Source organism: Salvelinus namaycush, chromosome 2, assembly GCF_016432855.1.
Source record: "Salvelinus namaycush isolate Seneca chromosome 2, SaNama_1.0, whole genome shotgun sequence".
Lineage (NCBI taxonomy): Eukaryota > Metazoa > Chordata > Actinopteri > Salmoniformes > Salmonidae > Salvelinus > Salvelinus namaycush.
The window spans coordinates 19282373-19300935 of NC_052308.1; the positions used below are offsets into that span (position 1 = coordinate 19282373).

The 18563-nt window shown below is 42.9% G+C and overlaps 1 protein-coding gene across 1 annotated transcript in view; it reads left to right on the forward strand.

Moving 5' to 3' along the window:
* LOC120059822 (receptor-type tyrosine-protein phosphatase gamma-like) overlaps positions 1–18563 on the forward strand; it is a 329292-nt gene that overhangs the window by 299398 nt on the left and 11331 nt on the right. The window contains exons 15-21 of the mRNA XM_039008877.1: positions 3207–3298; positions 8610–8701; positions 11511–11607; positions 11839–11921; positions 12117–12251; positions 12362–12496; positions 12823–12995. Coding sequence (XP_038864805.1) covers positions 3207–3298; positions 8610–8701; positions 11511–11607; positions 11839–11921; positions 12117–12251; positions 12362–12496; positions 12823–12995 — 807 coding nt within the window. The remainder of the gene's footprint in view (positions 1–3206; positions 3299–8609; positions 8702–11510; positions 11608–11838; positions 11922–12116; positions 12252–12361; positions 12497–12822; positions 12996–18563) is intronic.

Here is an 18563-nt window from a genome sequence, read left to right on the forward strand (position 1 = left end):
CTGGGAGACAATGACACGGAGATATATCACAGAGGGTTTTGCATCTGCCAAAGTAGTGGAGGGCATGCACATTTTTATTCATTCAACAACTAGCTTGTTTACATACATAGATACTCACCCATTTGTAAATATTGTCACACAAACAGCATCACCAAGAAAGCATTGAGGTTATGAGCACTAGTTTCCTGCCAATATCTCTTACTGTAAGATTTATATGTTTCCTATGATGCTGAAGAGAGCATTTTAGTCCTCAGGCCTTTATCATCAAAGTGCATCCATCATAGCACTTCAAACAGGCGTTTAATGCCAGCCTGGGTTCAAAGAGCTGTTTTCGTCTGAGTGAGGGCTGTGACCTCTCTGGTTCTCACCACCCCCGGCTCCTTAAAGGTCAGCAGCCACGACCAGATAATTAGCCCCTCACTGAGACCCAGCAGAGCAGGAGGAAGCTGCCCCTAGATACTGATCTCAGGTCATTTTGATGTCTCCACCCTAATTGTAAAGTTTGTAGGATTTCAGGAGGGTAAGCTGCTCATAGATCTGTGCCTAGAGGGCAACCTTTACCCACAGTTTTCATAGCTCTCTGTCACAGAGGCTAATGGAAGTGCAGCACCCCCTAAGGCCTGTAGGGGGCCTCTGGGGAGAGAAAATGGCAGAGATCATGGCTGCAGCAACAGGCTAGGGAAGATTAGGCTGGCTGTTTGAATTAAACTACCATTTAGACTCAGTTTAGCCCTCCTAGCCTTAGTGTGTCCTGTGAAACAGACGACAGGGTGTGTGTGTGTCTCTGACTGTCTGTCTGTCTGTCTGTCTGTCTGTCTGTCTGTCTGTCTGTCTCTGTCTGTCTGTCTGTCTGTCTGTCTGTCTGTCTGTCTGTCTGTCTGTCTGTCTGTCTGTCTGTCTGTGTTTGTCTGTGTTTGTATCTGTCTGTCTGTCTGTGTGTGCCAGAGATAAAGTTCCTGGTGTTACAGAGATGTCGTCTGGATGGTGACAGCCCCCCCAGACACTGTAGCCCCAGGGGATCTGTCACAGTAGAATATTCATTCACACGCGCACACACACACACACACACACACACACACACACACACACACACACACACACACACACACACACACACACACACACACACACACACAGAGAGAGAGACAGACAAACAGGTGGTGGTTGAGCTCGAGGTCTCCTGGGCAGTAGCAGGTGTTGAAGGCGTGAGAGGGTTGGGTAATTCTAATCCTATTGCGTAGCAGAGCTCGGGCTCAGGGCTCAACCCCCATGTTGCCCTGTAACCCCTCCCCCATCGGGATCACATTGGCTGCCCGTAGACAGTAAGCCACCCGTGAGTAATTACTGGTCTGAGATCAGGTCAACCAACCTTGAGCCTGACTCTAAACATATGATAATTACTGGAGAATGATCCAGGAGCTGTTACTAGACATGTGAGTGACAGGTCACTGCTCCTCTGGCTTGTTAGTGCAGAGAGGACAGGGGAGTCCTCCCTCTCCCTGCTCTCCTACCTCTACTTCTCCTCTCTTCTCCTCCCTCTCTCCGTCTGCTGGTCTGGTTCAGTAGCAGCATGCAGACGCTGCCTGCTAAGGCTGTTCTGTCTCTCTTCTCCTCCGCTCTTCTCTCATCTCTCTAGGATGACCAGTTTCTGCAATCTACTCTGCATAAAATACAGGTAGGAGTAGGACCACACACTCACATATATACATTTCCACTCACTCAGTAATTTTACTCTCTATTTGGTAGCCTCTTGCTCAAGCTCAGATATCCGCCTCTCTCTTATGGAGAGGATTTATCTCCCTTCCCTTTCTCACCTATATCCTCTTTTTAAGGCTTGAAGTTCATGACAGGCTTATTGTCTGGAGTGCTGTCATTGTGGTGAAAGAAATAAGCAATTCTAGTTTTTCTTTTACTTTGAGAATTTTAAATAGAGGAACAGGTTTTGACTGTTAATGTTGTTTCCATATTGTAGCTTTAATCTCTCTTAGAGGAGAGCTCTTTGATGAAGCGTATAGTATAATATGTTTATTACGGTACACTTCCCTAAAGGTATGTGCTTAGTCCAGAGCTGGCTGTCTTTTCAGACACACTTCCTTTGAGCTTTACATAGCCTGCGCTTGCAGCTGTGTCTATGTGTTCTTTGCCCTCTTGATCTTTGTTTGGCCACAGACTAGCCCTTGATCATGACTCTCCATTCCATTACATTACACATAAGAGTTATTGGACGAAGGCGTCTTCTGTACAGGGGACTTTTGTTAAGAGTCCCGATGCTCGGTCTGAACATGAACACGAATCACTTGCGGTACGATTTTGGAAGCATAAGGACCATATCTTTCATATCAGCGAGAAATAATACAAATATATACAATTGATACACACCTTTACAGGGTTAGGGTTCCCACACGGCCATATGTCCATGTTACAGTGCTTGTTTACGGAAAACAGACGGAAGACACATTTGTGGTGTCCATCTTCCGTTTACACACAGGTGTTTGGAGACGCAGAAAGCTAATTAGCACAGGTAGTCCATACGTGTGCTAATTAGCTATCTGTGTCTCCGAACACCTGTGTGTAAACAGAAGACGGACACCACAAATGTGTTGACACTGAAAAACACTGTTGGCTGCAACTGTGTTAAAACCTGTTAAAACTGTGTACAGTAAGCATGTATTTTGCATTTGTGAAATAATTTTGATATGATATGAAAGTAGAGGTATTTTTGTTTCTAGATCCGTACTGCAATTGAGAATCAATGTACTTTCAGATGGAGTATTTGGCTGTTTGGTCTTCGCCCTCTAAATAGAACATGTAAGGTCCTTGGACTATAAGGAGTAATGTTAGGCTTTAGTCCATTATTTGGCTAGCCACAGACATACAGTATGTCTCTGCTTCATAGCTCGAACTGAAAACAAATGGATTCTGATCCTCATAGTGTTTATGTGACTGTTAACTCTGACGATGTGTGAGCTGTGAGAGTCTGTGGTGGGGACTGCGTGTTTATGCTAATGTTTGCCTTCTCTGGAGGAGTTCAAAGGACACCTTGATCCTGTCACGTGTCTCCAGTGCCATCTGTGTTTACTTTGGGGGAGATTGTCACCTGTGGCATTGCTGATGACAGCGCTGATACATTATTCTCAGGGCTAATGTGCCACTGACTGACTCTCTCTCTCTCTCTCTCTCTCTCTCTCTCTCTCTCTCGCTCTCAGGAGGTGTTTTCAGACGGCTCATTTCTACGTGGAGGACAGTAGTTCTCCCAGAGTGGTGCCCAATGACAGCATCCCTGTCATCCCCATCCCAGGTAAGCACCAATCAGAGCATCGCTTTGGCCCCATAGTACCCCAGAAGGAGGATAAAATCCTTGTCAGGAATGGGTGAGTTGATTGCAGCAAAATGGCACCTTTTCTCTGAAGTTTACCAAATGTTCACTTTCTGTCTGTGGTCAATGTAATAATTCACAGTCAGGGTCAAGGGGAATAGTCTTGTTCCATATGTCTGCTCCTCTCTGTTTCCACTGGAACCCTATAGGTACCAATCATGTACAATCTGTACAGATACATCACACACATACAGTAGACACCATATGACCTTTCTCCTCACATGAGACCACTTCATTATCCATCCACCTCTGTGTGCTCTGTTGAAGAGTAAACAAACAGTTCATTCAAAGATGTTGTTTTTCTAAAGGAGCTGTACTTGATTTATAGTGTGTGCATTGAGTTTCATGTACTGGACAGTAACCTGTCATTCCATTTTATTGATTAGACATTATTGATCCCCAAAGGGAAGTTATTTTTGCCACCAGCAGCAGACCCCGACATGCATTATAGATACACAGGCATACATTTCAACACCGAAATCGACATTAGATTATTCCTAGAGATGATCTTGAAAAGTGTTTAAATTACTAAAGGGGAGGAGAGCTGAGATGTCTCTCACACTTAATATTGAACATTTTACTTCCCCTGATTACTTTAACCACTCTTCAGATGGGAAAATCCATACACACATTGATTTTTCCATGAAGATCTCATGTGAGATCAAGGTCTGAGTCATTGCATTAGCAGCCTACATTGATGTTTGACCACCAGTGTTATCATCTGTGAATGCTGTTCAAGTGTTAAAACACTTGGGAGGGAGAGCCTGACTCTGTGAGACAGGACTCACTCAGCCATGGTTTCAATGGGCTGTTGCTTGGCGATGAAGGTGCCAGTGGCCTCAGGTGGGTGGTTTGTTGGGGTGCATGTGTGTGATCAGTATTTACAAGATTAGTGTTCCAAGAGATACCCTTAGCTGGTGTTGTTTTGCTAGAACACACTATTCCGTCATAATCCTGTGATGTGTGTGAACAGGTGGGTGTTTGCACTCACTAGTGTTACTGTAGGGTTTAACACGATTTATGAGAGTTCCCTGTCGGCATTGGTTTTGTGCTCTGTGCTTACTGGTTCAGCCCAAATGCACCATGTTAAAGGAGGGTGGAAGGGGTGGGGGGGTAGAGGAGGGCTGGATCTCTCTCTCACTCTTTCGAGCCAGTGGATCAAACATTAAAGGCATGGAGATTGGCCCTCAAAGACCCAATCTTCCATATCTAACATCTCCCCTCACATACAAGATTTTCCCCAGCATCCAAATCCATTTGGACTGACTAAGTGTCCTTCACAATGGACCTTGGCACAGAGAGCTGTGTCTGATGTGCCTATTTAAACCAATGGCGCAGCACTTCCCAGCACAGGGACAGGGAAGGCTTATAAAGTGGGCCCCATTCGACATCTCTCCTCCTCCTCCTTAAAAGGCCGTTAACTTTGAGAACTGACTTCAGTACTCTACATTCTCCCCAGCAGATTGTAACTCCTAACCAGATATCAAAAGGTTTGTGGCTTATGAGACTTTATACCATGGCATTGTTAAATACTTCTTTCTGATTTGCTTGAAGGGTATTCTGGTGCCCTTCAAGCCACAGTATATTTGCATCGTAAAATTCAGTGGCTATCGTTCATTCTTACATTTTCAATGTTTGAGCTGCTTCTGAAAGCAAAATTCAAATTGAAAACATTATTGGCATTGTTGAATTCGATGTTCATAATAACAAGCTAGGATGAATGGTTTGGTTAGCTCAACTAGCAAGTCTGTTTGTTTGGTTACCAAGGCAACTACAGTCTCTATCTAGTAACTTGCTAGCTACTTCAATGGATGTTGAACACATTTATACTGGAAAATGAACACATTTCTAGCTGTGTTAAATTATAGCCATGGTATAAAGGGATAATCAATTCGGGGCTCTATGCGTTCTATGGACAATAATGCAACTCCTGACCTCCACGTCATTCATTATTTTCCATAGAACGCATAGCCCCTCAGTGATTATCATTTACATATTGACTATGATGTAAGACAATGTTTCTAGAATAGCCTAATGTTGATTGGAGTGTTGTTTGAAGGTTGTTATCTATCTTGATCATAGGTTTGGAGGACTGAAATAGGCATACTTTTTGTTAAAGGTCCAATGCAGCCATTTTTATCTGAATATCAAATCATTTCTGGTTAACAATTAAGTACCTAACTGTGATTGTTTTCAATTAAACTGGTCAAAAAGAAATGAGCAAGAATTGTACTAGGACTGTCTGGGAGTGGTCTGAGTGGGAAGTGGAAAACTAGCTGTTATTGGCAGAGAGGTTTGGAACTCTCTTATCGGTCTATTAACTAATTTACTGCATGGTGATGTCACCATGGAAGGCCAAAACTCCATCACACCAAAACAGGCTTACATTTCAGGCGCTCTTACACTAAATGGAGAGGCTGTGTGTCACGGCCGTCAACAGAAGTAGACCAAGGTGCAGCATGGTGAGCATACATATTCCTTTATTTATAAGACGCCGACAAAAACAATAAACAATCCAAAACAACCGTGAAGCTAAAGGGCTATGCGCCACAAACAAAGTCAACCTCCCACAAAGACAGGTGGGAAAAAGGGATACCTAAGTATGGTTCTCAATCAGAGACAACGATAGACAGCTGTCCCTGATTGAGAACCCTACCCGGCCAAAACATAGAAATAGAAATAATAGAACTAAAGAACATAGAATACCCACCCCAAATCACACCCTGACCAAACCAAATAGAGACGTAAAAAGGATCTCTAAGGTCAGGGTGTGACACTGTGGTTCCGGATTTTCTGGACTCCCGATTTACCATGGCAAACAATACGAAGATTTATTTTTACGTAGCTGCTGCTCAGTGCTCTGCTGTCGCTTACATCAACGATGAACGCCTTTGTCTGGTGTAGCCTACACACTTCATGTTGTAGACAAAGTACACGGTCGACGTGTTCCAACTATTGCATTCCAAGCCTCAATAGGCTGTTAAGGATAAACACGATTTAATGTCCTTTTTTAAGGAGGGAAGTTAGGCTACATGCAGCTATTTACATGTTGTACACTAAAGACATGATCAACATGTTTGTATAAACTCGCAAATAGTTTTTTGCCCCAATGCAAAACTCAAGTGAGGAGTTACATGCAGCTATCTAGGCAGCATATCAAACACAAACAAGACACAGACGCAGTCTAATTAGCCATTTAATGTTATTTTTCATCATTGTAAACATTGGCTGAGCAGGAGGCAGACAGGCAGGCAGTCAGTCAAAGTAGTAGTATTATTTTTCAGCAACTCTGTGTAATGGCTACGATATTGCAGCAACTATAAAGATTAGCCTACATCAAAATGCTGATTGTTTTTGCTCCAATGCAATGTGTAGGGACTGCATTCTGTTTGTGCAGTTGCAATATCCGTGCAGTTGCAATAACAGACAGAGAAGGTTGTAGCCTTCATAATGGCCTTGAATGTTAGTTCAAATCGCCGCATGGTTTTTATTTCAGCTGTCCAGAAATATGAGGCAGAGACATAGGCTACATCATCATGGTTCAGAAGAGGGGGAGTAAAGAGAGAAATGTGAATGGAGGTGGAGTGTGAGCAGCAGCTACGGCATTTTTTTTTGTTGTTGCATAAAATAACACATGCGCAGAACCTGATCCAGATAAGTGGCTTTGAGAAAGAGGTTTCCAGAGGGGTGTGCGCAAAAACTTGGTGTGGAAATATACATAAAACACATTTAAAATAACGTAAATCACGTTTTTGACTGCACTGGGCCTTTAAAATAGATTAATTTGTGAAATAATGGAGCTAAAGATTACTAGTTGATTCCGCTCAGATAGAGCTGTGAAAACAGTGGACTGAATCATACTGTGTTGCCATGACTCAGTGTGTATAGGGCATCTAAGGCAGAGAGTTCTTAGGCCCAGTGGGGCTGTAGAGACCTATAGGAGAACGAGCAGCAGTGAGGGGAGAGCCATATGTGACCATAATGACAAGCCTGCTTCTCACAGCGCTAATTGTCTCAACTGACACCCCCCCCCTCTCTCTCTCTGGGGATTTGAAACCTTATGAAAACGACCACAAGAAAAACACCCCACACACCTAACTACCAGAGACATACCACACACCACAGTATATTACTCCAGTGTATTTCCAACAATCATTTTCAAAGCCAATTATGTCTAATACATTTTTCATGAAGCTGTTTGACAATTTGAAACTCATCCTTGTATCTCCATATGCTGTGTTTACCATAGGCATATGATTAGTGGCATTTGTATGCATAAATATTCCTCTCTGCCTTGTATGCGTTAATATTTAATGAGAAGAAGGGGTAAATAGAAGGATTTGGGTGCTTTCAACAGGCACTGTAGTTAACAGCATGTCCTATGAAGTACCATTATCATTTGGGCAAAGATGTAAAAGTACAAGCTGCCATTTCCCTTAAGTTGGCTCTATGAAACATTCATTGTGTGTGTGTGTATTTGTGCGCGTGTGCGTGCGAGTAAGTGTATGTTTGTAAGTATGTGTGACGTGCGTACAGTAGGCATTCGTACACTTGTTTGAGTGTGTGATTTCCCCTGTGGATGAAGCGTTTGTTCAGCCCAGCTCTCCGTATGTCTCACTAAATGAGCGTTTAGAGTGGTTCCCACAGGCACAGTTAGGACAGAACATCCACCAAGATGAGATCTGTCCCTCTCATCACTCTCCACCATCACACTCTTCTCCCTTTTGCTATCTTTACCCCCTTCTGTGGATAAAACCAGGACCAGATTGAAACTGTGAATCATTAATGACTCTGCTTGAGATGAAAGCTGTGAACTTACTTCACCTATATAAAACATAAGCTGATGGACATGAATAACACATGCTTTTTGTCTTGGTGAAATATTGAACATGGGATTGTGATAGAGTGGAAAAGCAATCTCTCACCTCTCTCCTCCTGTAGCTTCCTGCTGCTTCCCTGCATGTGTTACATCACTCTGTCTTTTTAAGACACATATTCAACAGGTATTACAGGTTTTTAGAGATCGTGTGGAGTTATAGTGTAGAGATGTTTTGTACATGCATTGTACTGTACATTAAACATGTTGATGTCTTGAGTACGTATATATACGTCAGTTCCTCTGGTACATTGCCCCATGTCTTCCCTAGACACAAGTGTGTACCGAACTCAAACTGTTTGTCTGTATGACTGTGTGTTTTTGACTAAGTGTCTAATTCTATGGTCTCCCTTCCAGATGACATGGAGGCCATCCCTGTCAAGCAGTTCATCAAACACATCTCAGAGCTCTATTCCAACAACCAGCATGGCTTCTCAGAGGACTTTGAGGTAAAGAACTGCTCTCTTTGTTGCTGTAATATAGCAGTCTTAACTCTTAACCCCACGATAGACTGGCTGGAGTTGGACTAGCATAGCATCCCAGCCAGGTGGGTTAGAGTCAGAGTTAGCCAGGTGACCTAGCTCTAACCACTGATTGACTTTCCATGTTCCTGTGTCGTGTTTGGTTTGCCATGTGAGTGAGGGCAGCATGTGTGTGCGTGCATGCTTGTGTGTGTGGGGGGCATTTAAGGTTTCCATAGTGCTGCTAATGGTCTTGGAGCAGATGATGTACGAGAGGTCTGTTAGCTGATTTAGACATGTGTCTCCTGACTGGGCCGGCTGACTGAGAGCGAGAGAGCAGATCAGGCTGGAAACCTGTCACATGTCCACTACACTGCCTTACTAAACCAATATTTACCTTGTGTTGTATGTGGATCAGACACAGAGGATGTAAGATCAGTAATGCTTTGTGCCTGGGTGATAGCCCTTAGGACAGCCATGGTTTTCAAGTTTCATTCTGAGTAAAATATATCTGAGGGCTCAGTCAGTGATCCTACAACTTATTTTGTGGGGGATTTTGATCACATGCTAACAGATATATGTGCTGTAAATACCTCTCCTATTTCTATCGCTGTAGTTTGAGAAACCCACTCTGCTGCCCTCTTTCTCCCTCCCTTCACCTACTCCCACCCTTACTTTCTCAGCCGTTAGCAAACCTCTCAGTATTTCTTAGTGACCCTCTCCCCAGAAGAAGGATGGGGGAGCAGTCCAACACTGGGCCCTGCTAATGAGTTTCTTCATGGGGCTAGCAAAACTGCCACTCCCCCACCACCACCCGCTTGTTGTCCAGGCCAGTGTGATGGACACTTGGAAGTGGTTTAAGGTTTAAGGGGGGCCCCTCTCCTGAGTGAATGGAGTGCTCCTTGCACTCCACATCTCTTTATTCTGCCCCAGAAAGGAGGCAGGAGAAAGGGGGAAGGCAGCGGAGCGAAACCCCTTTGGGTGGAGCATCCTCGGGCCCTGACAAGTGGCTTTGTCCCGACAGGCCCCAGGGAGACGTGGGTAGGGTGCGTAAAGACAGGGGGAGAGGCTGGGGAATGGGTTTGGCTGGGCTTGGATTGCTGGGCACTGTGCAATGGGAATCTTTGGGGCAGGGGGAGAAGAAGGCTAGAATGCATGCTGCATACAGATAGAGTTACAGGGAGAATATAGTGAAATATTCAGAGGATATGTTAGTTACATGACATGACTTCGATCTTGGTGGCTAAATGTCCATTTGCGTCATGTCTCATAGATTTACTACTGTAATTCCAGGGAAATAACTATCTGTACCCTGATGCCCTTCACACCATATAGACAGACAGGGTTCTGGGGTGATTTATAAATACCTTCTTGTCATTCTAATGTCTACATATGTCCACCATGGTTGAATTCTCCCTGGTGTTAGCTGGAGATCTGCTCATTTTTAGGATCTCATTCTGTAATGCCACTACTCTCCTTGGCATACACACTGTAATTGGAGCCAGTGGGCAGCTGTGTGTGTGTGTGTGTGTGTGTGTGTGTGTGTGTGTGTGTGTGTGTGTGTGTGTGTGTGTGTGTGTGTGTGTGTGTGTGTGTGTGTGTGTGTGTGTGTGTGTGTGTGTGTGTGTAAGCGTGTGTGTGTGTGTGTAAGCGTGTGTGTGCAGGCGTGTGTGTGGTGTATGTATAAGCCATCTGGTGGTCACATCAGCCAGTGGCTTTACAGTCAGTATGTACCCAGTCTCACTGTCCCCAAGTGTTCTTACCCATGTACACCCCACCTCCACAGTCACCCTTCCCACATATATATATATATATATATATATATATATATATATATATATATATATATATATATATATATAATTCAGAACCCTCATACAAGTCGGATATATATATATATATATATATATATATATATATATATATATATATATATATATATCCGACTTGTATGAGGGTTCTGAATTGTTCTGCTGTGCCCAGAATAAATTAGTATTCCTGTTTGTACCATGGAGAGAGTTTTGCTAGAAGGCCAGATAACTGTTGTTGGTTGGTCATAATTCGTGTTGCTAGAAGGCCAGATAACTGTTGTTGGTTGGTCATAAAACATTGACTATGTACTGGTTGCTATGAGACTACACTGATTGATAGAGTAGAATGGGCATGTGTTCTCTGGTTTCATGATTGTATCGAGACACACAAAGAATGCAAGCATATTTGGCATGTTTTCTGCCGTGGCTTTAAAGTACGGTTGATAAAAGTGATACATGAAACTTCTCAATGGATGGCATACTTTATGGTTCCATTGGGGGTGGAATGATGTTGTGAGAGCAGCGGAGGTTTGGGAAGATTGCGTGATGGTTAGCTTAGTGTGTGACAGCACTTAAGGGGAGAGAGCCAGAGTTGGACTCAAATCGAATTGAAGGCAGTCTATTCAGAAAGTAAACTGAAACGACAATTCAATAATAGAAAAAGGGCATTTATTTTCAATGACTTCTCAATAAACTGAAAAGTAGAAGCTATTTATCACTTCCTGAACTGACTGCCCTTTGATTTGAATTGAGCCCAACCCTGGAGAGAGCGTGTCAACTTCTGCTCAGAGAGAGAGCGAGGAAGAGAGAGAGAGAGAAATAGAGGGAGGGAGACAGCTGCCCTGTGTCTGTCACTTTGTCGACCGCATCTGACAGCAAAAAAATTGCTTAGATGTTACCAGAAATGCCTCTATAACTGTCAAAATCTCTCTTTTCACTTCGTTCCAAAATGTTACCCTTGGTGTGTGTCTCTCTCTCCCCCACAGGAGGTGCAGCGATGCACGGTGGACATGAAGATCACGTCGGAGCACTCCAACCATCCAGACAACAAGCACAAGAACAGATACATCAACATCGTGGCCTGTGAGTAGTGCACACCACACATCACAATACAGGAGCATGACAGGCTGTCACACCACTGCACTGATGCTTCATGTCATACAGATCCTGCTTGTAAGAGTACAGCTCTCATCATCTAGGCTACTGGTGTCTTCAGAGCTAACAGAATATGTAGTGTGGGGAATGTGAGACGCGCACGCACGCGCGCGCGCGCACACACACACACAGAGCTAACTGTTCCTGTCTCTCCTCCAGACGACCACAGTCGGGTGAAGCTACGGCCTTTAGCTGGGAAGGACACCAAACACAGTGACTATATCAATGCCAATTACGTAGATGTGAGTGTTGATTGGGGTATCTATTTTGGGCCGTCTGGTCGTGTGAGTATGTATTTGTAAGAATGAGTTTTTTGTACTGTGTATTGTAGGCGTGTGTGTACAATATGTGTTACGTATTGTACAAGCATGACAATGTCTTTGAATATTGTGTAGGTTTTGTTCATGGTCTCTCACCTTGTTCCCTGTGTATGGTAGGGCTATAACAAGCCCAAGGCATACATCGCGGCCCAGGGCCCTCTCAAGTCCACCTTCGAGGACTTCTGGAGGATGGTGTGGGAACAGAACACTGGTATCATCGTCATGATCACCAACCTCGTGGAGAAAGGAAGGGTATATACACTACAATTCAATAGATCCTTTTAGTAATCATATAATAACCTTTTGTTTTTTGTGATTCATTGAAACAAGACTCCCTAACCCGGTGTGGTGTGTCTCTGCAGAGAAAATGTGATCAGTACTGGCCCACAGAGAACACAGAGGAATATGGGAACATCGTGGTCACGCTAAAGAGCACCAAAGTGCACGCCTGCTACACGCTACGACGCTTCACTGTGCGCAACACAAAAGTAAAAAAGGTCAGTGACAGTGTTATAGGTCTGCAGTGGAATAGGTCTGCAGTGTTATAGGTCTGCAGTGTTATAGGTCTGCAGTGTTATAGGTCTGCAGTGTTATAGGTCTGCAGTGTTATTGGTCTCAGTGTTATTGGTCTACAGTGTTATTGGTCTACAGTGTTAATGGTCTCCATACCTGTCTTCTGAAGTGATCCTGTTCTACTGGTCTCAGTGTTATTGAAAAGTGACTAACATGATATCTCATCTGCTTCTTATTATGTAGAAAGATACTAATCAATGTGTTTTCTCTCTATCTCCCTCCTCCCTCTTCCTCCCTCCCTCTTTCCAAGGGTCAGAAAGGGAACACTAAGGGGTGTCAGAGTGAAAGAACGGTGGTGCAATACCACTATACCCAGTGGCCTGACATGGGCGTCCCTGAGTACACTCTGCCCGTGCTCACCTTCGTCAGGAGGTCCGCTGCCACCCAGACCCCGGAGATGGGCCCTATGCTGGTCCACTGCAGGTATTGTCTCTGTCACTGTGCTGCTCAGGGGTTCATATGGGGGAAGACTTACTAAATTAGAAGGGGTGCACATTTTGCAAACTGTGTATTCAAAAATGTATCATGCATGAGAGGAAGAACAAAAGGCAAAAATAAAGATTATGAGAACTAATGAGCCCCCAAAAATAGTCAATATTAGACAGTTTCATGATTTACTGTAGTTTAGTTTATTATTTATTTTCACCAGTGAAGCATCTGTTGTGGTGTCAAAGCTTGATACATAAGTGTTTCGGCCAATAAATGGGTATGATTATTATTATTTTTATTTATTTTTTGAGTTGTTTGTAACACATTTTTGTTACTTATTTTGTACATAATGTTGCTGCGACCGTGTCTTATGACGGAAAATAACTTCTGGACATCGGAACAGTGATTACTCACCACGAACTGGTAGAAGCTTTTTCCTTTAACGAGTCCGACGTGAAGGATATACTGCTTTCCCGGTAACAGGCCAAAATCCTTGTCATTTGTGTGAAGAGAAGATGGAGAAAAAGGGGGCGGAGTACGGGCTGCCTTCTGAGAATTTGTAGGTGATCGAGTAAACTCCCACTGCCATCTGTTCTATTGGCAAATATTGGAAAATAAAATTGATGACCTACGAGCAAGATTAAACTACTAACAGGACATTAAAAAATGTATATCTTATGTTTCACCGAATTGTGGCTGAACGACAACATTCACAAAATACAGATGGCCGGTTTTACACTGTATCGGCAGGATAGAACAGCAGCCTTTGGTAAGACAAGGGGTGGCGGTCTATGTATATTTGTAAACAGCAGCTGGTGCACGATATCTAAGGAAGTCTCAAGATTTTGCTCGCCTGAGGTAGAGTATCTCATGATAAGTTGTAGACCACACTGTCTACCTAGAGAGTTTTCATCTGTATTTTTCGTAGCTATCTACATACCACCGCAGACCGATGCTGGCACTAAGACACACTCAATGAGCTGTATACCGCCATAAGCAAACAGGAAAATGCTCATCCAGAGGCGGCGCTCCTAGTGGCCGGGGACTTTAATGCAGGGAACTTAAATCTGTTTTACCAAATTTCCACCAGCATGTTAAATGTGCAACTAGAGGGAAAAAAACTCTAGACCACCTTTACTCCACACACAGATACACATACGAAGCTCTCCCTCGCCCTCCATTTGGCAAATCTGACCATAATTCTGTCTTCCTGATTCCTGCTGACAAGCAAAAATTAAAACAGGAAGCACCAGTGATAAAAAAAAGTGGTCAGATGAAGTAGATGCTAAGCTACAGGACTGTTTTGCTAGCACAAACTGGAATATGTTCCGGGATTCCTCCGATGGCATTGTGGAGTACACCACATCAGTCACTGGCTTTATCAAAAAGTGCATCGATGACGTCGTCCCCACAGTGACTATACGTACATACCCCAACCAGAAGCCATGGATTACAGACAACATCCGCACTGAGCTAAATGGTAGAGCTGCCGCTTTCAGGGAGCGGGACTCTAACCCGGAAGCTTATAAGAAATCCCGCTATGCCCTCCGACGAACCATCAAACAGGCAAAGCGTCAATACTGGACTAAGATCGAATCGTACTACACAGGCTCCGACGCTCGTCGGATGTGGCAAACTATTGCAAACTTTTACAGACTACAAAGGGAAGCACAGCCGAGAGCTGCCCAGTGACACGAGCCTACCAGATGAGCTAAATTACTTCTATGATCGTTTCGAGGCAAGTAACACTGAAACATGCATGAGAGCATCAGCTGTTCCGGACGACAAAAGATTTGGCATGGGTCCTCAGATCCTCAAAAGGTTCTACAGCTGCACCATTGAGAGCCTCCTGAACGATTGCATCGCCTGGTATGGCAACAGCCCGGCCTCCGACCGCAAGGCACTACAGAGGGTAGTGTGTACGGCCCAGTGCATCACTGGGGCCAAGCTTACTGCCATCCAGGACCTCTATACCAGGCGGTGTCAGAGGAAGGCCCTAAAAATTGTCAAAGACTCCAGCCACCCTAGTCATAGACTGTTCTCTCTGCTACCGCATGGCAAGCGGTACCGGAGTGTCAAATCTAGGTCCAAGAGGCTTCTAAACAGCTTCTACCCCCAAGCCATAAGACTCCTGAATATCTAATCAAATAGCGACCCAGACTATTTGCATTCCCCGCCTTTTACACTGCTACTACTCTCTGTTATTATCTATGCATAGTCACTTTAATAACGCTACCTACATGTACATATTACCTCGACTAACCGGTGCCCCCGCGCATTGACTCTGTACCGGTACCCCCTGTATATAGCCTCGCTATTGTTATTTTACTGCTGCTCTTTAATTATTTGTTACTTTTCTTATTCTTACATACTGTATATATATATATATATATATATATATATATATATATATATATATATATATATATATACATGCAGTGCTGTGAGTGACCTGGCATAGAACCATGCACTCTAAAGAGTAAAGGTTCCTGGAGTATCCTTTAGGGGTTCTTCAAATTGAAACTGTGGGGGAAACCCTAGAAGTTATTTTAAGAACCCTTGAAAAAGGTTATTCGAAGAACCTTTTGGGGTTAATTTTTTTAACTCCCTGTCCTCCCTCCCTCCATTATAAAAAAAATATTTTAATAATAACAATATTGACAATATTGATTTAAATAATACATTGTTTATTTAGTGGCACCACAAATGTGAATTAATATTTACAAAACAATTTACCAAACAAAACATCTAAAAAAAATGTCTGCAGACATTTCATTTCATTACATTTTTTTAATTAAATAATGATGTACAATAAAAACAACATACATTAAAAATGAATCATAGGTAAACTAACAATATTGTAGACTTGATACTAAATACAGTTTTTTTTTGCGTGTGTGTGTGTGTGTCCAACAACCGCTTGCCCAACAACCACTTAGTTATGTTAGGGAGTTTGCCATCTTTATGACTGGCCCTGGTAACTTCACCCCGACTTCTCTTATCCCCAGAACACAGTAACTTTAAGAACATTAGTGTTTTTCTGACATTTTTGGGAAATTTAACTGAAAATAAAAAAATACAGCCCTAGCAGAGCCCCAAGTCCCATGGGGACGTCCTCTAGGGTGTGGGTGTTCCCCCCATCAAATACCAGGGTGATTTCACTCTCATGGTGAATTGGATTCCCACCGATGTGCAGTAAAGGAGTGGGGAGTGGTGAAATCTGTGTCACCATAAGTAAGAAAAGATTAATACACATACAATTAACAAAGAACATAACAAATGTTCAGCTGTAGTTTTATATAAGCATGCACACATGTTTATGAAGAAACAGATTATTTGAGCATAGGCATACCTTGTCACGGCCATAAAGGCCACTCGGGTCCTCATTGAAGAGGTAGGGCAAGAGCAGGATCGCTGCTGTGGTCTCGAGTCCTAGTAAAGCAATGATCTTACTACACTTGCTAATTTTATTGCAAAATACATTATAGAAAGGGAAGGAATAACAGCAAATACCCCTGTGTGCCTCTTCTGTATTGTCCTCCAGGAACTGTCGAAATAGCAGGATGATGTCCTCACCCCTGCCTCGCCTCTCTATCTCTGCTAGTCCTTGAATTATCTTTTTGTCTATATCCATTTCATGGACTTGATTATTAATTTCTGAGAAGATCTGAAAAGTTCTTTGCCGACATTTGTATGCTAATAGATTTCAGTTTGTATTGACTGCTATGTAGGTTAAATGTACACTTCAAATGCAGCTGTTCTTGGTTGCTGATAATTGGCCTCTGTATGCCTATGTAGATATTCCATAAAGAATCTGCCGTTTCCAGCTACAATAGTCATTTACAACATTATCAATGTCTACACTGTATTTCTGATCAATTTGATGTTATTTTAATGGACAGAAAATGTGCTTTTCTTTCAAGGCCATTTCTAAGTGACCCCAAACTTTTGAACGGTAGTGTATATATTAAATAAATATTGAAAGATAAATGGCATCGACATACAATTGAATGCAAAATAGAAGAACATATTAGAGAAAGCACTAACCAATACAGTACAGCCATACAGTAAAAGTACTGCCAAACAGGCCTAATATCACATTCCAAGCTATCTTTGTATACAAATTGTTCAATATTTTATCAGGCTGACTTTTTTCTGCGTGGCAATACTGTGTTTGGATTCTGAAGGGCATGCATTTATACAAAAGAGGTCTAGTCACTGTATTAATACCATCATGCATTTGAATCCCATCTATATCTACCATCTAAGTTATTAATTTCCCTCCATTTCCAAAATGGGATAGTATTGTATATGTAATGTTATGCCCCCTTGTGAGTTCATAATATTATTGCATGCTGTAGCAGGCTATATAAAGAGGAAGCCCTCCACTGACCGATTAAGTTCATTGCAACATCTCGTCTGGCCAGGTCACCGTCCGTCCTTAGTTAATTAGTTAGTGAGTGTCAACGAAGCTAACATTAGCTAGTTCATTCTCACAAAAGTGAGAACTGCTCTAGATTGGAAACGTACGTTAATGAGTGTAAAACCATGTTGGCTTTATGGAAGTGATATGCAATATATGGGACAGAATATAGTTCAGGAAATAATACAAACCTAGTTCTGCATACTTAGGACATTACGTTAGCTAGCTAACGTAACTGTACTGTAGCTCATACAACGCCAACAGTCAAACCCGGCTTTCTAATATTTATGTTAATTAATCTGAACTAACGTGACAGCTAACGTTATGGAAGATATTCATAGACGACCATAATTGTCTTCGTTATTCATTAGTATTTGATATTATTATATCAATTATTTCGATACATATTCAGAGCCAAACATCAACCCAACTTAACATTACCCTTTTAACTGTTAAACTTGGCACGAGCGTTTTCACTTGCAATTGCGAAGTTCCCCGAAGAATTCCAGCAACGATGGGGGTTCCTCGATGAACCCCACCTCCTAAGAAGTTATTTGAAGAACCTTTTTGGGGCTGTTTTTCATTGCCAAGAACCCTAAGGTTCTTTGAGGATCTTAGAACTCCAGTTGAACCCCTAATTTAATTTTTAGAGTGTAATATGCACTGCAGTCTGAAATATACACTATAATTTTCCCTACAGCTACTCTGCACTTCCTTTGTTACCTGAGAGAAAGGAATCCCAGCTGTGGCTAGCTAAGCATGTGTTTAAGGCAGGGAAATGGACTGTAATTGTCCAGTGAAAGTTCCCTCCTCGGTAATGAGAGTAATGGTCTCCAATGTCATCTGTCCTGTGCTGTTCGATAATGACCCTTCACAGGCAGGACCTGCTGTGTCTACACACTCAACTATACAGCTTTGCCAGACACACACACCACAGGTCCTCTAGCCAAGCTTATTACTGTGTCCTGGGTGGACACAGTGACCTGGGTGGACCTTCTCTCAGTGCTGCCGACTGGCTTCTCTCCTGCTGAACATGGATTTATTTTAATGATACACACAGGACCTTGACATGAGGAGAGGGAAGTCCACCTATGAGGTAGAAATAGCCCCTGTTAAGGGTCAGAGGTGACGTTAAGGCA